Raw genomic sequence first — 25,856 nt, 5'->3', positions numbered from 1 at the left:
CTTTTTTTTTTTGAGATGTTATGATTGAAAAGTGTGTATCAAAGTCTTTTTTAACCATCCCTGAAGTGTCATTGAAAAATTCAACCATTTTCCCAATGTTTCCCAAAAAATGCGATAAATTATGCGATACAAATGATATATCCCATGCGATAACCGATACGTATCTGTATACCAAGGGTGAGATACATTGCGTGATACTGATATTTCGAACACTGCATGTAGGTTCTGCTATAAAAGGAGTAGAAGCACATGTTGAAGAAGCAATAACTTTTGGGTCAATGCATGAAACCAGACCAGCAACACAAGGGCCAACAGCATGAGAGATGGAAGCTATATTATTCTGTTTTGATTCTGTAGGAGAAGAAATCTGGGCATCCCTTAATGTTTGAGCCTGGAACCTGAACCAACAACACAACCAGCATCAGAAACTAGCCCGTTTCTTATCATGTTTCAACAATGTTGTCATAACCGTTATTGTATCGCAAATCATAATAGGGGTTAAATCGTATCGAATCGCAATTTGTTTTGTAAATCGTAAGATTTATTATGATTTCTTAAAAATATGAAAAATATAAATAAATTAATAAAAATTAAAAAACTCAGCGATCATCCTGTGGTCATCAATATGCACCAAATATGCACCAGGTAATACCATGTGAACATAGTGTTAAAGGATTTTATCTTCTTTTATTTTTTATTTTGTCGTTGAATAAACTTTTCTTAAAAAACATACGAGGATCCTTTAATAATTTATGTTCTTATTGCCCTTCCTGAATGTTGAATCACATTGGAAAAGCGGGCATTTGATTCTGTAGACCGACAGAAAAAGATATTTTTATTTCTGACCATCATTCCACAATACATATAAGTCAACATAATTGTAACCATCCATAAAAACATTCAAGATAAGTCATACATCAATTTGGTGTTTTGACTAGTTAAGAAGTAAGAAATCATTTTTAAAAGAAAGCTCTATGATTTAATGTTGAAGAGAATATATATCAATTAATCTCTTATAAAAAACAAAATAAAATAATTTATCTTTTCTAAATGATTCTGTTTTTTCTTTTGGAAGGGCTTTTCCTAAATGATTCTTAAAGCCCCCACCAATTTAAAATCATAAAATGAAAGCCAAATGAAGCTTAGAATAGAAGAAAACAAATATAATTTGAATCGTAAATTGGGTTTTGAGTCGTAAATCATAGGATTCAAATTATAAAATCATAGGATTCATATAAAACAGGATTCCAATCGTTTTGCTTAAGATTTGACTTAAATTGTAAGTCGTAAATCGTAAGATTTTCACAATACTGTGTTTCAACTGCTTTGGTTCTCGTTAGTTATGAATAAGAAAAGCATTTGGTGAGCAGCTGAAGAGTCTTGTTAACTATAATTTCTTGAATCTGCTTGGGCATATTATCAGTTGTCCGTGATGGAGCAAGCATGAGTCACAGTAGCTAGATTCTTGTTTGTTTTGGTTCCATGGGAGCAGAAATCCATGGCATCCCTTGTCCTAGCCTGGATTCTGAATTCAGCATCACAACCAACAAACACAGCCCCTTGTGTTATCATGTTGTATCTGTTTTGGTTTTCCTTTTGCTTTTTTCTAATAAATTTTGTTTTTATCTAAAACCATGTCCTTAAAAGTTATTTTCGGCTTAACGCTTATGTAAATGTGAATGTCTGCTTTGCCAGCATGAAGTTATTCCAGATAGAGCAAGAATAGGATTAACTATTATTTCTTGCATCTACTTAGGCATACTATGAGTTGTGTGCTCATAAACGTATTATTATCATGCAGAATGAGAAGTTCATCCTAACAGCTGAGCTTCATAGGTGGCTTGAGGGTCTTGAGAAAGACAAGCCCACTGCGATGGCCAGGAAGACCTTAACTCGTCTTTTGAACAGGCTTCAACAAGAAGGGCATTGTAAATGTGCTCTAGTTACTGTTCCTGCTGTGACTAATTGTGGCCGTAGCCGTACAGCGGAAGTGGTTTTGCACCCATCTTTTGTGGATTTCACCCCTGCTCTTTTGACTCAAATTCAGGAAAAGTTGAGACTTTTCGATATGCAAAGTCGTGGACAAGGATTAGCTCGATCAAAGAATGATCAATCTGTGCCTGTATTAACAGGTATAAAGAGGACTTCGACTTGTATAGCTTCAGATGCCCAAGTTAAAGCTGAAACTATGCGAGCTAATGGATTTGTTCCTGCCAAGATGGTTCGTGCAAAGCTGCTGCATAACTTTTTGTGGGGTTACTTATGCAGTTTACCTGATTGGCATGATGCTTTATCCTCTGGAAAGCATGGCTATGACCTGAAGAATCCTCACAGCACTTGCAAATTGTTTGCACTGGATGTTGCTTTAAAGGCAATGCCACTTGAGCTGTTTCTACAAGTTGTAGGGTCGACACAAAATTTTGAGGATTTGCTTGAGAGTTGCCGGCATGGATTGCGTCTGTCTGATCTTCCAGTGGAGGAATACAAGTCACTGATGGCTAATCATGCAAATGAGCGACTCTCACGTGTTATTGATATTTTAATGCGGCTGAAGGTAGGGTCTTTACTAGAAGATACTTTGCTCGTCTTTTGCATAGATTAAGTTGGTTACTGTTTGTCCATCCTTTGAAAGTATTTGATGTTATTTAAATTAGATTGCTACTAGGGATGTTAGTTGCTTATTTTCTCCACAAGCTTGTCTTCCTTGCTAGTTCATTCACATATCTAAACTCCTACCATTGAAGGTTATGATGATGTATCTGCATGCTATGCTTATTCATGAGTAATTCTTTACAGGGCAAGTTTGATTTTTTTCAAATTTGATATTTTATGCATGGTGTTGCATGTTGCTTGATTCATCTTTATCTTGCAGAAGTGGGTTGAGAACACTTGTAGAAGAAGGTAAGCATGTATTGTCTTACTATTGGACTAAACTTGGAGGGATTAATTAGTGTCGCAGTGCCAGATCATCCATCTAAGCCTGTTTCTAGATATCCTTTATGGATAATACTTTTGGGGAATAGAAGTTAAAAGTTAAAATGAAACAGTTCCATCACAAAATGAGTTTAAAGATCAACTATGGATTTGGGTTATGGTTCTGTCACAAAATGAGTATGGATTCGGGTTGTACTTAACTTTTTTTTTTTTTGTTCTGTTTTTCCATTCCTAGAAACCCGATCAACATGTACAGTTCCTTTTTTCCCCTTTGTTTCTTTGTCTCATACTTATATATATATATATATATATTCATTCCAACAGATTTTTAATTGTTGAATGTGTCGCAAATCAATACCTTATTTGTATTAAAAAATCTCTCTGTTTTTTTTTTCCATATAACTTTTCCAATTTCTCGTTCTTCTTTATTGTTTCTTTCTATTTTTCTTGTAGTTGTAACTTCATAAGTTCGATTGCTTAATCAATAATATTGATAAAAAAAAGATTGGATCAGTAATTTCCAGTTATTTTTTCCCATATTTGTTGGATTCTTGTATATGCTGGTTTGTAGTAATCATGCTTCATGCTAACGGTCTATCTGGCCTGTAGTTGATTCGACTAGTTACTGAAGAATGCGTGGGAGCAATAGATAAAGGTCCTTGCGCCATTCTTATGCATGCTATGGAACTTAAACCTTACATTGAGGAACCTCTATTTAGAGCCCTACGATCTTCAAGTGTACATTCTTCTGATCTCAGACCAAGAATCAGACACGATTTTATCTTATCGAATAAGGAGGCTGTTGATGCGTATTGGAAAACTTTAGAATATTGTTATGCTACGGCTGATCCAGTAGCCGCATCGCACGCATTTCCTGGGTCTGCCATTCCTGAGGTTTGTGGTCTTTGTGCTTTCTTTGCATTTTATGGTAATTGTATTCATTTTCTAACATTCATATTTAAGAAGTGCTCATGAACTCTTTTTTTCTTTCTTTTTTTTTTTTTTTTTTAAAGTTTTAAAAAATCATGGAAAATTTATGAAAAGATAGGAGGATGAGAAATCCTCATAGAAAAACACAACAAAGAACTCCAAAAAGAAGTAGGGCAATGCATAAAGGGATTTAGAATCAATGCCGAAGCAATGAATCGGATCTCGCTCTCCTACATTGGGAAGCTTATGCTTGTTCCACGAGCATCTCTTGTTTTGCTCTGCCCAAATCTACCATTATTCGGGTAAGGATGGGGAGCCTTAGAGGGTCTCCTTCTGGATGAGATTAACCCAATGCAACTGTAGGAAGAATTCCCCCGTTGATCTCGACATCATCCACTCATACTGAAAGAGGTCAAAAGAGTGGTTCTATATTGCTATGGTGAAGCTACAATGTAATAATAAATGATCTATGAACTTTGTTGCCTAGACACACATAATGCAAAAGCCATCTTTTCTAGCTGTTCCGTACCTTTTTATTTATTTATTTATTTATATTAAGAATGTTTTAGGAATATACTTTTGGGATAAGAGAATTGTGGGTCAACATTATTGAGGTGGGAACATCCAAAGCCATAACTTGGACCAATTTTCTCATAAGCTAGACCATCTTTCCAATTGTATGTGTTCTACTAAGAGTATAGCGGCCAAAATTAATAATGATTCATTTCCATGTTACCAATATGTAACTCGGGAGTATGGAATCAAGTTTTCTTTCTTTTTTGTTTTCCTTCTAAACATTCTGATTATTTATAATGTGTTACCCAACTTTATGTTTTCAACTTTTAATGTGTACCTATAAGGCTATAATATGTTTCTTGTGATTGATGTGTAGATTTTGGAATCAACAAATTGATTATTCATGGTTGAATAATACTTGAGCCATCAGTTGTGGATTCAAATTGTATTTAATGAATTTATAAGTAAGCATCTTCTTGAATTACACAAAATACTCGGTGCAGGTATGATACCCATTTCCAAGTTTCTTGAGTAATATAGGTGCTCCATAAATGGTGCTCCAGCAGAGTATAGAAGTTATATATACACAAATAAAAAAAATACAATGTGTGTGTGCATGCGTGCGTGCGTGCGTGTATTCTTAATAGTACTCAATACTCCTCAAGTTGGAGCAAATATGTCAATCATGCCCAACTTGTTGACTAGACGTGGAAGGTGTGTCAACTAAGAGATTTAGTGAATATATCAGCTAGCTGCTCCCCCAAATGAATGGATAGAGTTTCAATTTCTTTAGTAGCTACGTTTTCATGGATGAAATGACAATCCATCTCAATGTGTTAGTGCGTTCATGAAACACAGGATTGCTAGCAATATGAATGGTGGCTTGATTGCCATAGTACAAAGGAATGACACCAGAAGAAGGATTACCAAGTTCCTGTAACAAAGTGCGGAGCTACATGAGTTCACACGTCCCATGTGCCATGATTCTATTTTTAGCTTCTGCAGCAGACCGAGCAACCACTGATTGCTTTTTACTCTTCCAAGTGACCAAATTGCCACCCACAAATGTGAAATAACCAGACATAGACCGCCGATCATGAAGACTCCGGACACGGTCAGCATTGGAGTAGCTAGAGAGATGAAGATGACCATGTCGCTGAAATTGTAAGCCTTGACCAGGAGCCATCTTCATATAACGGAGGATCTGATACACGACGGAAAGATGAGCCGTATGGGGAGCATGCATAAATTGGTTGACAACGCTCACCGCAAAGGATAGGTCAGGCTGGGTAATGGTCAAACAAATGAGACGACCAATGAAGCAACGATACATGCCAGGATCAAATATAGGTCTCCATCATCAAGACCAAGTTTCTGAGCAACATCCATAGGAGTAGCAACGGGCTGACACCCAAGCATGTCAGTCTCAGATAAGACATCGAGAGCATATTTCTGTTGCGAGAGAACAATTCTAAATTGGGATCTAACAACTTAAATACTGAGAAAGTAGTGAAGCGTGCCTGAATATTTGATAGTAAATCATGTTCTAAGAAAAGATTTGAGTGCAGTAATTCTTTTAACATCATCGCCAACTAAGACAATATCATCTACATAAACGAGTAAAACCATAATCCCAATAGTGTGGCGACAGATGAAGAGAAAATGATTTAATAGCTGCGAACAAAGCCAAAGTCTAACAACGCATTGCTAAACTTGTTGAACTAGGCTCGGGCTGACTGCTTAAGACCATGGATACCCTTCTTGAGACGATAAACGCGATGTAAGCCACTCATCAGGGAAAACCCTGTTGGTGGGTCTATATAAACTTACTAAGCAAGATCACCATGGAGGAAGGAATTCTTCATGTCTAACTAAAACAGTGGTCAAGACAAATTTGCAGCTAAAGAGATGATTACAAAGACTAAATTAAGTATAGCGACTAGAGAGGTCTTGAAGTAGTCGACATCATAAGTTTGAATGTAGCCCTTGGCAACTAACTGAACTTTATATTTGTCAATTATTCCATCTGGAAGGTACTTAATAACACAGACCCAGCGATACCCAACTCTTTACTTCCCTTTAGGTAAGAGAACTATCTCCCATGTATCAATTTGTTCAAGAGCTTACATTTCTTCCATCATAGCTTGCCTCTAGTCTGAGCTACTGAGGTGGTCAATACCAACCAAACCGTCTAGCCCTATGCTGTCCTTTCTCCAAAAAGAAAAAAAAAAACCATTTGATTTGAAGAAATTTAAAAAAACTCAAAATGGGCCATTTAAAAAAAAAAAAAAAAACCTTGTGGGGCTCGAAATGTACCTTAAATGTACTCAGAAAAATCCACAAAAATCACCATAAACCTTCTAAAACCAAGTTCTATCAAACCATACATTTCATTTACCACATGGTCGTACGAATAGTGCAAATGAATCATGACGACGTTAGCTATGTAGTAGCTAACATCAGCAAACTATGATGTTTAAGAACAGAACAACACGAAGAATCCTGGGTTCTGATACCTAGTAGAAGTAAATTCAAGAAGAAATCTGTAGAAAAAGTAGAAGAGAAAGGGTAGAGATAAATTCAAGAAGAAATCCGTAGAAAAAGTAGAAGAGAGAGAGAGAGAGAGAGAGAGAGAGAGAGAGAGAGAGAGAGAGAGAGAGAGAGAGAGAGAGAGAGAGCCGCTAGGGCAAATATTGTGTCTTAAAACACAACTCTCATCACGTTAAGATCAAAGCACAAATGCTGCTCCAGTAGAGTATACAAGGGATACAAAAAAAAGGTACACATTCTCAATAGTAACTCAGGCACTAATGGGCCTCAATTGGAAAATCTCAGAAACTATGTTTTTGCCTCTTGCAACAATTTTAGTACCTCCTGAGTCTAATTGCTTCATAGTAGGTTGTATTTTTGTTATAGGTTCTTGCTGACACAGTTAATTGTCCAAGTTTCTATTGCGATAGGATCATGCATCTATTATCACCACTGGGGCCCACATGTTGAGTTCACAATATTTGGAAACGTTAATGTTGTAGAATGTGCCATACATGACATGGTTAGAAAAAAAAATTGCACTAAATGGATGATTTTTATCATCGTTATCTAGTAGTGATAGATGAATTTAGGACAATGGAAACAAGATTCAATGGCTTGTATTCAACCCTAAAAATCAAAGGTTAAGAGGATCATTAAAGCATGGTTATGAAATTATCTTAATTATGGTATTAAAGAGAATATGGATTGTTCAAATCACCATACCATCTCAACATGTTATCCTAGTGGGTTGTAAAACATGTTGGATCCCGAGTTGCAACAGAGGAGAAACTATTTTTCTTTTTTTGGAAGAGGAATACTTTAATACTCTGTCATGGTTAGATGGATAATATGAAGGTGCTTAAAGATTACAAGGAAATTGTGTAAACGTTCCAAATTACGGTTCTAAGTTTAGGTGTATGATGACAATTTTTTTTAGTATTTAATCATCTAACTGTCAGATTGATTGACATTTTTTGGATCGTTAAAAATGAAATATATCTTATGGTCTATGTTAACAAACAACTATGCACAACTAAGTGGTGAAGATTATTCAACCAATTGATTTTTGGACTGTGACTCGTAAAGAGTTGGTCCATAATTTAGTATGTTTACTTAATTTGTTCCAGGTATATGATGTCTAAGTGCTTGTATATCATGAATCATACGTTGCCAGAGTATCGGTTAACTCCCCTTAAACAGGTTGCATTCAAGAGTATCAATATTGTTACATGTATCGACGACCGAGGATATGGAAACATGTATCGGTATTGCCAATACTTGGAAAAATATTTTTGAAGGAAACATTGGGGAAATATTTGAAAATGGAAAAAATTAGGATTTCACAAATTTCCCCCATTTCTCATTTAAATGTTAATTTTTCACCACAAATTCATATCAATGCATGGACATGGATTTCCATTGCAATCCATGCTAGCATTTGAAAAAAAAAAAAGAAAAAGAAAAAGGAAGTTTCTATGTATTTTTTGTCACCTATAAGATTTGGCCCATCTTTGTTTTGAGTTGAGATTTCTTCCCAAAGCCAAACTTTGATTTAGTAAAAACCAAGAGTAATCAAAATCCCTCAAGGAATATAATTCTTAAAAAAAGGGAGATCTTTTTTGGTTTTTGGATTTTTCCCTTATATATATATATATATATATAGGGAAAAGGTACTATGCGCTCGACCTCACGATAAGCTCCCGTGAGGTCGATCTGTGTGGGCCCCACCGTGACGCGTGTCGACCATCAACACCGTGCATTTGATGGGTCCCCTCTAAATTATGGGATATCCCAAAAATCAGCCGTATACGGAACTCAGGTGGGCCATACCATCTAAAATCATGTGAAGACATGCCAAAAACATATAAAAGCACTTGGCGGGGCCCACCTGAGTTTTGAATGCTGCTGAAACTTGGTCTGAACCCTCATCCAAGTGGGACACACATAATGGATGGGCTGGATTTGCAAACCACATCTCGGTGGGCCCAAAAAATGATTATGAATGTTTTAATGGTGCACGGCCCCTCCCCACTTCTATATGTGGTGTGGCCCACACAAGTAATGGATTGACTTGATTTTTGAGACCTAGGCCCACGATGGAATGGTGCATCTGACTGATGGGGTAGATGTTCGAAACACATCACGGTGGGGCCCACACAGCTTGACCTCATGGGACGGTCCCATCAGCTCGAGCACATAGTACCTTTTCCCTATATATATATATATATAATATCAAATTTCTTTCAATTTTCACTTATGTATGTGTCCCTGATGTTGGGAATAATCGTTGGTAACGGGGATGTTATTGCCTATACCAAGGAACTTTTGTAAGTGATTCTTTTAAAAATGTTCTCGATATCAATAATATCGCCAAATATCTCTGACATTATTGAAAACATTGGTGATGTTTGGAAAATTTTGAACTTCTAATAATTTTGGTATCGTTGACCTGGCAAGACCTGATAATATTGGTGATATTTTGGATCACTCGGTATAGCCGTACAACCTACATGTAAGTTTTGCTAACTGAGTGCAATGTAGGGCCCACCATATTTTGTTTGTAAAATCCACGCTGTCTATAAGGTGCACCTGCTAATGTTAGGCACTAGAGCTAAAAATCGGCATGATCCAGAAATCTAGTTGGCCACACCATAGGGAAGAAAGCGGGGAGGATGCCAAATATAGGTTTGTGTGTAGGGCCCACCATGTTGCCTCTATTCCATTCAATACTTAGTGGGTTCAGTTTTTCTTTTTTGAAGCTTTTTACAGCTCCTATAATGAAAGTGGGCCCCACTTGATTGATTGATATTCAAGCTTATCCATGGCCACAATGACGAGTTTTACCCCGAAGTGAGGCCCATATTATATCATGAATGCTTTTGAGTCTTGAAGTTGTGACCAAGAATATTTCTCGAGAAAATTTCATTTTGCCAAACATCTGATTTGGAAACAGACCCCAATTTCTCAAAAATAAAAAATAAAAAAATGCTGACACTATTCCCTTTCCCACAGTTCCTTGGAAATAAGGTTTCTTGGGAAAGACCTTCCTTTGGTTTCTTGGGAAAGACTTTCCTTTCCCATGCTTTCCACAAACCATGGTCAACTGTAAAGGCTGTTATGGGGTTGTAATGGTCGTTACGTAAAGGTAATGGTGGCAACCGTTACACGCTACAGGGTTGTAACGGCCGTAACAATCGTTATGGAAAAAAATAGACCTATAATCGCTGTTAATGGCCCGTATGCTCCTTATAAAAGCTGTAATCATTGTTTTAAATATCGACGCTATCGGCCGATATATCCCATGATATATCTTGCATACCGCTTATTCGATATGAAATGCACAGGACATGTTGATATATCCCACATTTTTGATTCGGTGAGCATTTTCAATTTTTGTTCCTTTTTTTTTTTGTTAAAATTATGTTGAATCAATGTCAAATGGTTACAAATCCATTGTCTCTTCATGTTTTGCATGAAAAATCATGGAGTTGGAGCTTTGATTTCGATATCCATTAGTTCTTCATGTTCTCCAAGTTTTTCTTTTTCAAAATTTTGCTTCAAATAACTGTCAACTAAGACTAATTTCGAAATTTGATTGTAGGTGTCCGATTTGGGGAAAATTTGAAAATTCCCCAATTTTCCCCATTTTCTCCCAAATTGCTTGCAATGTTGCACTCTAAACATAAAATTAAGCATGTATAAGGGCTGATCTACTGATTTGTCAAGTCCTTGTCAATTTTTGATAAGTAAAAATATTTTTTTAATTAAAAATTAATAAAATATTATTATTTTTTTCAAAATTTCCCTTCAATTATTTGTTAATTGAGACTAATTTCGAAGTATTTAGGAGTGTTTGATGAAATGATCATTACATATACTGTAAATGTTTTGCATCCAATTTGAATATAGTTGCATTAGTTCAGTTAGACAACGCATGGCTTAGGACCCTATACCCAGGAAGCCGCCTATCATGTACACTTCTTTTTTGAGATGTTATGATTTAAAAGTGTGTATTAAGGTCTTTTTTAACAATCCCTGATGTTTCATTGAAAAATTCAACCATTTTCCCAATGTTTCCCGATGTTTCCCAAAAAGTGTGATAAATTACCTGATACAAACGATATATCTCATGCGACAACTGATACGTATTTGTCTCCTAAGAATGCGATACATAGCGCAATACCGATATTTCGAACACTGGCCATAATAGCCATGTATTGGTCTGTTACAGGCAGTGTTCGAAGTATCAATATCGCTACAAGTTTCGCTGGCCAGGGATACGGAAACAATATTGATATTGTCGATAATATCGCTGATAACCAGAAATGCGGGGAAACATGGGAAAAATGGTGGAATTTTTAGTGAAACTTTAAGATATGTTAAAATGTACATATTTGCATATTTAGAAATAAAAAAAATGCAACAAGAATGCAAAATAACAAGTTTCCATTTAATGGGGCCTTAAAAGCATGTGCTGTTGTAAGAAATCAGTCCAACCATCCCATCCAACCTATTTAGCCATCCAACCTTCCATCCAAACATCCATCGATATTGTAAAATATCAACAACACATGATATTTCACCTAGAAATCATCAACAATTGTGATGCAGGATAATTAACCACCTGCTCTAAAAGCTCGAACTATTAGAGTATGACGAATTAATCCCTTTATCTCATAGCCCAGGCCCCACATCTTACGGGTTAGGACCTCGGCCAAACCCCCCTCGTGGGCTCGTGGGCCCCAAATCACATGGGCCGCCCACCCTGAGTGTGTCCCTGCATCCCACGGGCTACCCCACTTGAGCCCGATGTGAAATGCCCCTGCATTAATCACCCTCGGTGAGGAGTCTCGAACATGAGACCTCTCCCGTGGGCCCCAAATCACATTGGTCACCCACCTCGAGTGTGTCCCCGCATGCCACGGGCTACCCCACTTGAGCCTGGTGTAAAAATGCCCCTGCATTAAATTGTAAATGAAATGAAAGATTATGGTCTTAATATCATGCATGTTGCGGTATCGATAATATCGAGATATTATCAACATTATCAATGACAAAGTGAACACTACATACAATCATGTGCCCATGAAAAAAAATTGAAATAAAATTTTTTCTAATAAACAATAATTTGATGATATCAATACATTGGCGATATTATTGAAATATTGTCGATACACTTATGATACAAGCATTACCTAGAATTTACATAGTCGAAAATATTGGTGATACATTGGCAATATTGATGCATTGGCAATACAAGCGACACCTAGAATTTACATAGTTGAAAATATTGATGATTACATTAGCGACACTTAGCGATACATTGCTAATACTTGGAATTTCTATACTACCAACATTATCGGTATCGCTACCGGTGTTATCGGTATCGCCGAGCTGGAGATAAAGATAATATCGGAGATATTTCAATAATATCGGTGATAATTTGAACACTGGTTATAGGGCAAATATAGGTTGTTTGATTTTTATTTTTATTTTCAATGTTACAGGACAAATACATGATTTTCAGGTTTTTTCTTTCAATAAAAAAAGAGACCGTAACGGCTGTTACGGTGGCTGTAACAGCCGTTACGACCTGCATCGTAAAGGTAACAGTGATGGCTGTTATGGCCACCGTTACCGTTATGGAATAGCTTGCCACAAATCCATAAAAGGCAGTTGATTAACAAGATTCTCTAAATGGAACAATGGTATTTGAGCTCTTTCTAATTTGTATTTCATTATTCGCCTTTTTTCTTTAAATCAAGGATAACTAGAATTGATTTGCTACAGGTTTTCCTTTGCCGCTCATGGGCATCAGCTCGGGTTATGGCTGCTGACCAACGTGCAGAGCTGCTGAAACGTGTGGCAAATGATGTTCCAGATAAAAAAATTCCATTCAAAGATTGTGTTAAGATTGCTGCAGAGTTAAATCTTTCCTTAGAGCAGGTTAGTATTGGAAGCTCATGGATGAGTGAATAATGACTGTGTATATCATGGGTCAATCAAGTATTATATTTTCAATCAATTTGTAAGTTTTCTTCCATTTGAAAGTAACCGATCCATGTGGGTTATACTTGTTAAACTTACAGCAGTTATTGGTTCTCAATCCAATATAGAATCTTAGCATTCATAACCCATTGGTTGTGTTTCACCATAATTAGTAGAGGCTGGATGTTTTGCAACAGGTTCTGTAACTGTTTCATGGGCCTTTATCCACAATAACACCAAGAAAAAACTTCCCATGCAGAAAATGCCCATAAGAAGCATTGTTTACTAGTCAATTAACTGAAATTGCCTAAGAGTTTTTTATTAAAATCTTTCAAAAAACAAAAAATCACCTGGGAGTTGCACCATGGACAGTTAGAATTTAGAGGGAAAAGAGCACTAGAAAATGACCAGAAAATTTAATATTTGGAAGTTGAAGAACAACACAACTCATGAACTAAAAAAATTGGATAGTCATGACTCTTGGACTGTCAACTTGATGAATAGAAACAGCTGTTAATTCAGACATGTTACTCATCTACGGCTTTAATTAAAAAAAAGGGACAAGATAAAAGAGATTCTTTGCTAATGCTAGAGGGATCTGAAAATTCTGATTATATTCACCGGAATCAAGTCATGCATAGCCATATGGGTGGACCATTCAAAATATCAGGTCATACAGGAAAAGAAACTGCAGAAACAATGACATTTCCTCATAAATGGGTGATGTGACCTTGTAACCAGTGTTTGAGTTATCGGTGAGAAATCGATAATATCGCCGATATTATCGGTGTCGCCAGACCTGCGATACCGAAACCCCAATATTTCGTTTCTCTTCTAGATGTCGTCGATATTATCGGCGATATTTTCGGATCACTGGCCAAATCAGCCAACTCCCCTGTAGATTTCGATAAAATAGGCAAAACAAATGCCGTGTTTTCGGCGACATTAGGCGACGACCCTCTTATTCCGAAAAAAATATAGAAAAAGAAGAAGAAGAAGAAGAAGAAGCTCTCTTACCTTTTTACTCAAGATCTACCTAAGGAGTGGCCCTCGGCTGAATTTGGTTGTCCAATCGTGGTCAACAGCGCCGGATCTTTCACAAGAAAGAAAAACCTAAAATCCCATTTTTCCTTCGAATGGAATCGCTTTGAAAGGAAACTGGATTCTACCAGGCTTACGGGGATTTGATTTGGGATTTGAAAAAAAAAATCGGAATTTGGGGAGAGATTTTTGGGAGCTTTAAAATCGCCATGGTTGGGGTCGGTTTATCAAAAAAAGGGCCGTGGAATGGGTGGTGTACACACAGTAGCTGTATAGCTGCTGTAGGTACGTGGCGTGCGCAGACGAGCACTAACGCTCCTCGAGCTCCGAGTTGTACGAACGGTTCAATGGATATTAAAGTTACGTGGGCCCCACAGTGATGTATTTATTATATCTATACCGTTCATCTATTTTTAGAGATTATTTTAGGGCATTATCCAGAAAATGAATCATATCCAAATATCATGTGGACCACACCACAAATAGCAGCGGTGATAATGATTTTCACCATTAAACAATTCGTTGGGCCACCATAACATTCTGTAGGCCCCACCATGATGTATGTATTGTATCCTTACCGTCCATCTATTTTTCGAGACAATTTTAGAGTATGAGATAAAAAATGAGGTATATCCCAATCTCAAGTGGACCACATTACAGGAATAACGTAGACCATTAAAAACCTTTTGGGACCTATAAAAGTATTGGATCAAGCTAATATCTGATTTTTGCCCTCATCTAGGCTTGTATGACGTAATCATACAGATTGAATATCAAATAAATAGTACCGTGGGCCATAGGAGGATTTTAACGGTGGATATCCAATCATTATTGTTTTCATGTGGTGTCGTTCATTAGAGATTTGGATCCGACTCCTTCTTTATCTGGTACACTAAAATGATATCTTCCAATGGTTGGACGGTGTGGATATGAAACATAAACCATGGTGGGTCAGATAACAGCTACACGTCGCTACAGTGGCAAGTCTTGCCACTCAACCTGTCGTAGCTAAGCCGCGTCCCTACCGACTCGAGTACATATGTGTTTGCGTTCTGAGTAAATTATGTGGGGTCCACCATGATTTACATATTTTATCCACTCCGTCCATCCATTTTAACAAATAATTTAAGGGCTTTAGCCCAAAAACCAATTATATCCAAATCTCAAGTGGACCTCACCACGGAAATAGTGTGAATTGAAATTATAATGTCTAAAATTCCATGAGGCCTAAGAAAATCTGGATCAATATATTATTTGTGTTTTTCCTTCATCCATGTCTTTGTGACCTTATGGACAGGTTAGATGACAAATAAACATCACTGTAGCCCCTACCAAGGTTTCAACTGTAAAAATCATTATTACCAATGTTTCATGTGGTGTGGTCCACTTGAGCTTTGGACATGCTTCAAATTTCGAAACAACTATTAAAATGAGCTGAAAAAATGGATGGCCAGCGTGGATAATCCACGCACATTCATAGTGGGCCACAGTACTACTCTCAACGGCCACGAGATCTGAACAATGATTGCGAGTCACCTTGTCATTTTATGTAAGGATGAAATGTGGCCATAAATGTGTATTTTTTTTAAATGCATTTACTTTTGCATGTCTTAATTATTATAAGCTTACATTTGTATTACATAAACTCATTTTGGTTATTATTTGAGTGATTTCTTACGACAACGCGTGCCTTTTGACCCCCATTAAATGGAAACTTCTTATTTAATGCATTCTTTTTGTAATTTTTTCATTCCTAAATATGTAAATATATGTATTTAGACATGTCATGAAGTTTCACTGAAAAATTCCACCATTTTCTCCATGTTTCCCCCTTTTTCCCTGCATTTCCAGTTATCGGCGATATTATCGGCGATAACGATATTATATCTTTATCTCTGGCCAGCGAAACTTGTAGCGATACCGACAACTCGAACACTGCTTGTAACTATATCATCATCATCATCTAAGCCTTATCCCAACTAATCGGGGTCGGCTACATGAATCGTTTTCCACCATTCCACTATATCAAGGGCCATAACTTCAAGCCATAGGTCATCACGTCTTTCTCACTACCTCCACCAACTTCCTTTTGGCCCTTCCCCTTCCCTTTTTAGAGCCTTCAATTTGTACAAATTCATTCCTTTGTGCAGCTCTTGGTGTCCATTGCACATGAACAAACTATCCATGTCTAGTTTCCCTCATCTTGTTACCTATTGGTGCTGCTACTAAATTCCCTCGAATGCATTCATTTCTAATTTTATCCTTCCTTTTCTTGCCATTCATCCATCTCAACATCCTTATTTCAGCTAGACATCCCAAGGACATCTTGTTCCTTGGCTGTCTAACATTCTGTCTCATAAAGCATGGTTGGACTTATAACCATCCTATAAAATTTCCCTTTCAGTTCGAGTGGGTACATGGCGATCATGTAAAACTTCAAAGGCACATCTCCATTTCTTCAACCCCGCTTGAATTCTATGGGCAACATGCTTTGCAATCTCTCCGCTCTCATGAATTGTCGACCCAAGATGTCGGAAGTGGTCATTTGGGAAACTTCTTGGTTAAAAATATTTATTAATTCCTCAGTGTTGTCAAATGTTTTATGTGATCACTTGTGTGGTTGTAATCGCTTACGCTATTTTTTTTTTTTGGAAAATTAAAAAAGAAGAAGAAAATGGGAAAATTTAGCAAAAATTTTAAAAAATCAACAAAAATAAGATAAATATTTTGAATTAGTAGAAGTGATCCACCCGCATGGGGTTTGGGCAAATGGCTATCGTTGTGGGTTTGCTCCCCACATATTACCTGATGCACATGGTTTGTGGGTGATTGCGTGCATCCGTAGGGATTATTCTGGCCTTAAAATGGGGTGTGGACACCCTGTCATCATAAAAAAAAGTAGAACTATAGAAGTGATCCAATTTGTTGTTTTTATCTATTGCATTGTAAAGTGTAATTAGTCCCTTAGCTACATAGGTAATGTATAATACTAAAAAGTCACACTAATGACTTAACACAAACTCAATAAGTCATCTTCTAAGTTCTAATTCATTAACAATTAACAAATAAGTGAATAACAATTAACAAGTAATAACTAACAAATAACAAGTCAACAACTTACTGAAAATTAAAAATTTTATTTTTGAGAAATGAATATGATGTCTTGATTCCAAAATACAAACAACTTACAACTTAACATATTACACCTAACAACTTGTACTAATAAAAGGCTACACTGAGATATTCAATGGGCTTACTGTCCATCGTAAGCTTGTAGAGCCCAGCCGCGTAATGGCTAACCGCTATTGGGCAGGGTTACGCCATGATAAAGCTTGAGGTGGTCTTGTATGATTTCGAGTCAGTTGATGTTGTTCATTGGAAGGCCCAACAATTTGAGCAATGGCTACAATAACAAACTCTCTGATGTTTTGGATCTTCAGTCGAGGGAGTCTTTTGTAAAGAAAGTTTTGATCCATGTCTTAACAGGCTTCCACCCCAAGGCTACCGACTACCTCCCGACCCTTTTTAGCCACGACCATAGATGTAGATTCTGTCTGTAAGGGCAACCATAACCTTTGCGGTGTTTCCGCAGTAGAATTCATATCAAAGGCATCCAGTGCTGTAGGGGCATACCAAAGGGAAATGTTCTAATCTTAATCCTCAGTAGAATGTTGACTGTCACTGCTGCGGAGAGAAAAGACACAATTCTAATGAGTGTATGCAAGCCAAGAACCTCTATTACCGTAGTAATGAGGAGGATCCCTACTACCATGACAACCTTGAGTACTACGACGAGCAATTGAACAACCCTATGTAGAGCCTACATTACAGCCAGAGAATCCTCATGCTGAAACCGCAGTCGAAGCTACCATTCTCATCATACATTGCTTCCTTACCATCACTCAGGGGGATGCGGAGGACTAGCGTTGGACCACTATTTTCCATAGGCAAGTGCCAAGGTAGGCTGTGTAACATAATCGTCTATGGCGGTAGTGTGATGAAACTCGTTTCACAAGAGGTAATTAACAAGCTCAAATTGCCAATTGAAAAACATCCAAAACTATACAAGGTTGCATCACTTGATGTCACTACCATCTCTATGACTCGAAGGTGTTTGGTGTCTTTTAAAATCGGCGTCTATGAGGATGACATTTGGTGTGATATAATTCTATTGCAAAGCAACAGTGAGGCTAACACATATTTTCCTATGGCGAGGCCATTGGATCCACTTCACCTGTTGCCTATGTCTCCTCCATCTACATCGACATCGGACACTTCCTAACTCCTATGTTCTCACCATGCGAAAGTTTGAGCAAGAGAGTAGGGAAAAATGAGTTATGCTCGCTCTAGTAACAAAATAGGTGTATGGGCCTACTACTTGTAAAGATGAATCTATTCCTTGAGAAATCAAATCTATGCTCCATAACTCTCAAGATTTAGTCCCTAAAGATCAGCATGAGGGGTTGCCTCTACTGTGGGATATTCAGTACGCAATAGATTTGGTTCATGGTGCATTTTTTACCCAACGTACCAGCACACCGAATGGGTCTAACCAAGCATGCTGAGTTGAAGCATCAAGTTGATGAGTTGCTAAATAAGGGCTACATCCGAGAGAGCCATAGCCCATGTTTTGTGCCTGCCCTCACCCTCAAGAAGAATGGGAATTGGCTTATGTTTAGTACCTGCTAGTTATCACTCTTAGTGCATCTAACATGATCTAAGTTCCTACCCTTCCTCTCGCTCATTTTTGACATCTTTCTCACCTTCTCCTATCCCTAATCTATTGTAAAGATCACCAGAGTCCTTAAGTTTAGCCTCACTTACTACTTTCTTAACGTTCTTGGCATTTATATATTGTTCAAAAATTTCATTTCTAGTCCCATGCTAGGCTTTGAAACATGAATGTTTCTCATGAATAGCTTTTTATATGTTGTCACTCACCACCAAGTTTCCTTTTCACTGGCTTTTCCCTCTAAATACTCCTAAAACATCTTTTGCCACTTTCCTAGTGCACTCAACCATCTCGTTTCACATAACAATTATTTCTTCCTAGGCATTCCACTTTCTTCTTCCATCAGTTTGTTGAACATTTTTTTCCTCTTAAATTCCACCACCTGGTTTTTGGATCCCACTTGGTGTTTGGATATTTGTGTAATTAAAAAAAAAAAAAAAAAGAGGTCGCAGTGCTGTTTTGTTTGTATGTGCGGATGGGTGGGTTGCAGGCATAATTCCTTGAAGTGCTCACTGGCATACAATTTTAGGCATTGGTGAAAATGTTCAGTGCTGCACAAAGAAAGGATTAACTCGTGTAATTTTCTCAACACTGCCTTTTTCCTGAAATTCCTTTGCTACTACTTTTGCTGTTGTTTCCATTCCATACCTTTTAAATTTCATTTTACTGATTATCACTAGCACTGATCTACCACTGTGCTTTTATTAATGTGATTTATTTCAGAGTATACTTGATGCTATTGAATAAGCTAACTGTACATCTTTTAATGGCACATTTCCCTTATATGTTCAGTGTTTCTGGAATTTGTTTTGTTATATGATATGCATATTTGACCTTATGATTTTTCCTTGGTAACTTGAAAGATACTTCTTGCAGGTGCTCCGTGTTTCATATGATAAGCGGCGATCACGTCATCCTGTATTTCTAGGAGAGCAGGACACAAAAAATCATGTATCCATTGCTAAGAAAAGGAAGATATCTTCAGAAAACAAGTCACTGAAGCATGTAAAGTCAGACACTGTAACTGGAGAATTAACAAGATCGCCTCTTCTATCTGATAGTGATTTGAAAAACACGGAACAAGAAAATTGCTGCCCTACATCTATGGAAGACCATGAGATTGGCGTTCAAACATGTGATGAGGTCAATCATCCCAATGCTGTTGAAGAGTTGGAGACAAATGAAGAAGATGGGGAGAGTTCTTCTTTTATTAGTCAGTTTGCCTTTTCAAGGCTGAGGCCAACACGTCGAAAAAAGTTTTCATGGACAGAAAATTCAGATAGGTAAATTAAAAATAGCTTATGTAATAAACCTCATATTCCCCAAAACTACTAAAAGAATGATATCCTTTACCAACAGTTCTTACTTGTAGCTCCTCATGTTTCTATTGAGTATGTTTTCTTTATCACAGGCAATTGGTGATCCAATATGCAAGACATCGTGCAGCCCTTGGGGCAAGGTATCATCGTGCTGATTGGGCCTCTATTTCTGACCTTCCAGCACCTCCAGATACTTGCAGAAGAAGAATGGCCATGTTGAATAATGATCCAAATATTAGAAGAGCAGTGATGAAACTTTGTAACCTGCTTGGTGAACGATATGTTAAACACCTGGATAAAATAAGTGAAAAGGAACTCATGAAGCATGGTAGCTCTGGGCAAACTTTTCAAAATTCACCATTAGTGGGGATTCTTACCGACTCCCAAGCTCATGAAAATACTTTAGGGTCACACTTCAAGGAATACTTTTGGGATGATTTTGAAGAAGAGAATATTAAGATGGCTGTTGATGAGGTGATTTACTACAAGCGGATGGGTAAACCAGAGACTTGTAGAAGCAGGCGCGAAAAAGAGTGGCCAGATCTTCCCCAAGTTGATGAGACAAATCCAAGCATCATTCATGTAAGTTGTCAATTTTCTCATGGCATAGAAACTGGTCCTTCATTGGTGGCTGAAGATAACTCTGCTCACTCTCAGGACTCACATCAAATATCTGGATTAATTTCATCATCCAATCCTGGCAAAGGAATTCACAACTATGTTGAAAGAGAAGTGAAAGATCACCGTATGGTTTTCTTTGCGAGTCGAAGTAGGTCAAGTTCTCAACGCCTTGGAAAGTTTCAAAAGCTTTGGAACGATGGAGGCATCAGTAAAAAGGTTTGTGGATCATTGTCAATAGCCAATGCCGTTGAGCTCTTGAAGGTGGTATTCCTGAGTACCTCTGCGGTGCCCGAAGTGCCGAAACTGCTAGAAGGGACTCTCCGGCGTTATTCCAAGCATGATATTTTTGCGGCGTTTAATTACCTTAGAGAGAGGAAATTCATGGTATCATCTGAACCTTGGTTTAAACGTAGTTAGCTTAAGTCTGATTTTGCTTTATTTGAATTACAATTAGATTGACCAGATGTTATGTATGCCTAATATTTTGTATTTATGAGTGTATATTGATCTTTAACATAAGCCAGACTTGTTTATTTATTTTCAAAGATTAATTTATTTTTTGAAAAAAATTATAAAAAATAATTTAAAAAATATTTTTAAATAAATGCACCATATATTGTAGGATATATTTACTTTCAATATTTAGTACATTGAATGTGCTTATATGTTATATGAATTATAGAAATATTAGTGATTTCTTTATTTGTTATTTTAAAAGAACTGATTTTTAATACAATTGCATCATTTGTATCTAACAACACATAGTTTAGTACCCTATATGAAGAAAACTTATTGTGTACTTGATTTTTGTAATCTTTTGAGTTCTAAGTGGTGTAATGATGTCTATTTTAACATCCCCTAAAGGTTCATTGAAATATTTGACTAATATCCCAATGTTAAAAAGAAATAAAATTGGGAAATTGGTCGAATCACCCGATGTTTCCAATACCTCCAATATTTCCCATGCGATACCCAATACGTTTTCATATCCTAAGAGTGTGATGTGTTCGTCAATGCCAATATTGAAAACATTACCTCCATCCACATCCTTTGGGCCTTCTCCTTACCCTTTTAGAGCCTTCACCAGTCTTCGTCTTGTACCACCCACTCCTAACTGGCACAATTCTTGGTTTTAGTTGCCCATGACCTAACCATCTAAGTCTATTTTCCCTCATCTTATTACATATTGGTGCTACTCCTAAGTTCTCTCAAATGTATTCATTTCTAATATGAACGCGCCATTCCTTAACTGCCCAACATTTTATCCAATAAAGCATGGGTGGTCTTATAACTATCCTATAAAATTTCCCTTTCAGTTTGAGTTGAACATGACGAACACGTAAAGTTCCAAAGACACATCTTGATTTCTTCCACCCAACTTGAATTGTATGGGCAACATCCTTGTCAATCTTTCCACTTTCATGAATTATTGACCCAAGCTATCGAAAGTGATCCTTTTGGGAAACTTCTTGGTCAACAATCTTTGCGAGATGATTCTCCCGAATACTTGTCTAATGTCTTATCAAAATGAGGAATCAGTGGATCATTTAGTTATCCATTGTTCATTCGCAAGGAAGTATTGGAAGGTTTTTTTCGAGCTATTCGGTATAGATGGGTATTGCCATGTTCCATTGCTCAATTCTTCTTGTAGCATGGTGTTGATTTTGGAAAGAGACAAAAAAAGGTTTGGTGCATTTGGCAGGAATTTGGTTTTTATGGCTGGAAAGGAATAATTGTAGCTTTAGGAATTGGGCAGGGCGAGCTTTTGAGGGTTTTAGTAGGGCTAAAATGAATGTGAGGTAATGGGCTATAGCCTCCAAGGCAGTAGTTCATTTTCCGGATAGTTAGCTTGAGTTGTATCTTTTCTTTGGTTTGTGTATATTCATAATGTTTTGCTTCCGCTGTTGTTAATAAAATTTTGCCAAAGTTTTTTTTTTTTTTTTTTTAAAACGAAGAAGAAGAAGAAAAGAAAAAAGAAAAAAGAAAAAAATAAAAATAAAAATATCAACTAAGTCCTCATTTTCACGCTGATTATTTCTAAATTGCACTTCATATACTCTGCTTTAGTCCGACTAATTTTAAATCCTTTAGATTCACTTAATGCTAAACACAAGAAGTTAACTAGTCATATTGGTCAATATAAGTATCCTTTCTCTACTCTATCGCTAACAAATAAATTAAATGAGGAAATTGAAAACAGCTATTGAAAGAGGAGGCCGGATCCTATGCAAATGCTGTAGAATTAGGTTATTCCACCACTGTTATTCAGCTATGTGTGAAGTTCTTCGATTGAATGGAAAACTTAGTTGTGTAAAAGTTATTGAACTGCCTCTGTCAGGCCCACTGTGTTGTGTGTATGCCATTCAACCAACACATCAAGATAGTTCCTCCAAGATGATAGGAAGCCCCAAAAACCAGGACTATCCAGTCATATGGTGGGCCAAACCATAGTAACAAAGGACAGCCACCCAAAAACCTCCACATCGAAGTGGTGGCCCACATGATGGTTGGATTGTCCTGAATTTTAGGCATCCCACTTTCATGGTAGGGCAACCATCCTATATGGGTTGACTACTACACACACACACAGCCACCATGGTAGGCCTACATGGAAAAGTTGTAGAATAACCTTATTCTACCACATTTATAGATGAATCAGCCTCATTGAAACCGATGGAAATCTACTCTTTCTATATGCAAATTGTGGCATGTTGTATACACAATCATATGCAATATACGAGGTGTGCAAATTTTGTAGAGACCCGACATAGAGAACTGATTGATGTAAAGGGGCATTAAATACCATCAGAAGACTTGAAGTTCTATATCTTTATGACCCTTGTATACCAACTGCCTGGCTGTTTTGTTATACGGTCGTATGTGCACAGTAGCTAGAATAACTGGTTGATATATGGGAGTTTTTGATATTACTAGAGGCTCCAAGTCCATCTATATTTGTTTATATGTCAACCTTTCAAAAAACATCATATATATAAGGACATATTTGCTTTCCGATGTGGGCTCCACAGTCCAATCAAACATTCTCTTCTAATTTAGTCTTTATCGACCAACAGCAGGACCCATCTGGGACCATATCTGATGGATGTGCAGCCCGGATGCATCAGTTCATTATTAGTATTTTCTTTACAACAATCTATTATCTTTCCTCAAAATATTCTTCAATAGAATTGCTTGGATTGTCAAAATGGTGTATTTTGTGGGGTATCAAGTATTCCCATTGGAGGTATGGCCTACCTAATGATAGCCTTTGATCTCTTGTATGTTTGCTACTTGTGCAAATGGAAAGTTGATGATAATAGCAAAAGAAAATGATAAATACCATAATCTAGCCAGTAATTGAAAGCATGGTATCTAAATATTATTATCATGTTAACAACATGGCTGCCTTTAAAAAAAATAAAAAATAAAATGACATGGCTGTGTTTTCGCCCCTGCCATGAGAAATAATTTGTGATTTCTACTTTTAGTAGAATTTCCAAAAACCCTAAGAAGATTTACTCATGTGAATGTAAAGGGGTTTTTTCTTTCCAATACAACACGAGTCCCATTTCACAATTTCTGGAAATGTTACTGGGAGTAGAAATTCTAAGATCACCGATTAATTTTCTCTGCTCCTGAAATGGTCTTCAGTTGAATCCAGCCTATACAAATATACAAAGTGGGTATTATAAAATGCTCTAGCTCGGTGTTTGTGCAGTACCACTCAGCCCTACAGTTCATACAAGTGAGTCCATGGCTCAGTGATCTAAACTGCTGATATAATGAACCTCACTTTGGGTAGCCTATGCACTAGTAGTTCCTTGATTGGAACAATCTAGCTTTTCAGTGGTGGCCATGAAAAAAGACAGCTAAGAAAGAGAACATAGCATCCGTTCACATTGGACAAAATTTGCCACATACTTGATGGCTATGGTGGATCACTTTGGGAGATCTTCGCTGTGTTGCCTATCCATGTGCTCCATAGCATCAATGCTTTGGATCATTGAACATTGGGCCCCACTTATACACAACTAAAACCCCAAACATTTGGTTGGAGCATCATACAGTACCTCATAGAAAAAATGCAAGGACTTGATGTTGTATTATGGAATATATTTATTCTTCATATTTTATTTTAAGGGCCCCATTGATGAAAGAACAAAATCAATAAATTAAATCGTAAATTTGTCGGAATATTAGATCTTCTATATTGGGACCAATCTTTATCACGCTTAGTGTCTCCCAAGAAGATTAGATCATCACAAAAATCATTCCCTTTTCCATTTTACTCCTATTGTTTGGGTCTGTGACGAATGGAACACCGGTTAGATAATATCTCATTAGATTATTGTACAAGGAAGATGGTAGGTTGTAGAAAAGAAAGAGTAGAAATAATAAATTCCAGTACCTTCAGTAGTCCCTATACCTGTCATGTTCCTTGGATTATTCACAAGCAGGATTCAAGCTCTTATTTTTGCAACTTTAGCCGCAACTTAATATAGGTGAATCTATGGTGGGATTATCAGTGGTATACTCATGCCTCAGTGGTATACTCACAAGAGTTTCAACATGAGTTAGTGGGTTCGAGTACCCATTGTGGTGAAAATCCACTGTAGTGTGAGTGTGTGGGTGTGTTTGTGTGGGGTGTGAGTGCGCGTGTTAAAAAAAATAATCTATGGAGGGATTATCATTGACTAGCTTCTGGAATAAGCTGGTATTTTTTTAAAAAAGAAAAAAGAAAAAAAGAAAAAACCTGCTTATCACTCATGGGTGGCTCAAGATAATTTACTTGGGAACATGATAAATTATAATCATATGGAATATATTTAATGCGATAGTATGTTTGATAAATTATCATAAATATAGTACAATACTTTCCAGCATATAACTCGCCAATAAAATTAGCCTTTAGTTCTGATTAACTTATATGCAGGTTCATGGAAACTGGCAAAGACAAGGTCATAATTGAGTAACAAGTTAGGAATTCTCAGACTTGATTTGAACTGCACATATTTTACAGTCTACATTAACACCTAGATTGTATCATACTTACTGTTTGCGTTTAGTAGCACCCTGTTGGTTGTACGGTTCAAATTTTTTGTTTAGTCTGTTTCAATTCTCTTATATCAAACTGTTGGCTTTATTTCTGTAAACTCAAGCTCTTCCCAAAGATTGTAAAATGTCAATGCCCAGTCCAGTGTTTTAAATGGCTACGCTACGTAGTGTTTAGCTTATGCTTCATG

At 37.0% G+C, this 25,856-nt stretch overlaps 1 protein-coding gene and 1 long non-coding RNA gene across 8 annotated transcripts in view; both read left to right on the top strand.

Annotated features, from left to right (window-relative positions):
• Positions 1-25,856, top strand: part of LOC131242975 (uncharacterized) — an 87,293-nt gene that overhangs the window by 37,693 nt on the left and 23,744 nt on the right. For 3 of the 7 annotated variants that reach the window (XM_058241996.1, XM_058241995.1, XM_058241994.1), the window contains exons 7-12: positions 1,802-2,554; positions 3,544-3,828; positions 12,703-12,858; positions 19,550-19,956; positions 20,085-20,574; positions 20,650-20,997. In XM_058241996.1, coding sequence (XP_058097979.1) covers positions 1,802-2,554; positions 3,544-3,828; positions 12,703-12,858; positions 19,550-19,956; positions 20,085-20,574; positions 20,650-20,997 — 2,439 coding nt within the window. Of the gene's footprint in view, positions 1-1,801; positions 2,555-3,543; positions 3,829-12,702; positions 12,859-19,536; positions 19,957-20,084; positions 20,575-20,649; positions 20,998-25,856 lie in introns of those variants that run through there. The other 4 variants (XM_058241999.1, XM_058241997.1, XM_058242000.1 and 1 more) reach the window with 4 other exon arrangements.
• LOC131242977 (uncharacterized) lies at positions 21,527-22,552 on the top strand. The gene is made up of 2 exons (XR_009169793.1): positions 21,527-22,297; positions 22,341-22,552. It is a non-coding gene; the product is annotated as an uncharacterized LOC131242977 (long non-coding RNA).

Source organism: Magnolia sinica, chromosome 4 (genome assembly GCF_029962835.1).
Source record: "Magnolia sinica isolate HGM2019 chromosome 4, MsV1, whole genome shotgun sequence".
NCBI classification, from domain to species: Eukaryota; Viridiplantae; Streptophyta; class Magnoliopsida; order Magnoliales; family Magnoliaceae; genus Magnolia; species Magnolia sinica.
The sequence above is the reverse complement of the archived record's forward strand: the minus strand, read 5'-3'. Positions and strand labels throughout refer to the sequence as shown.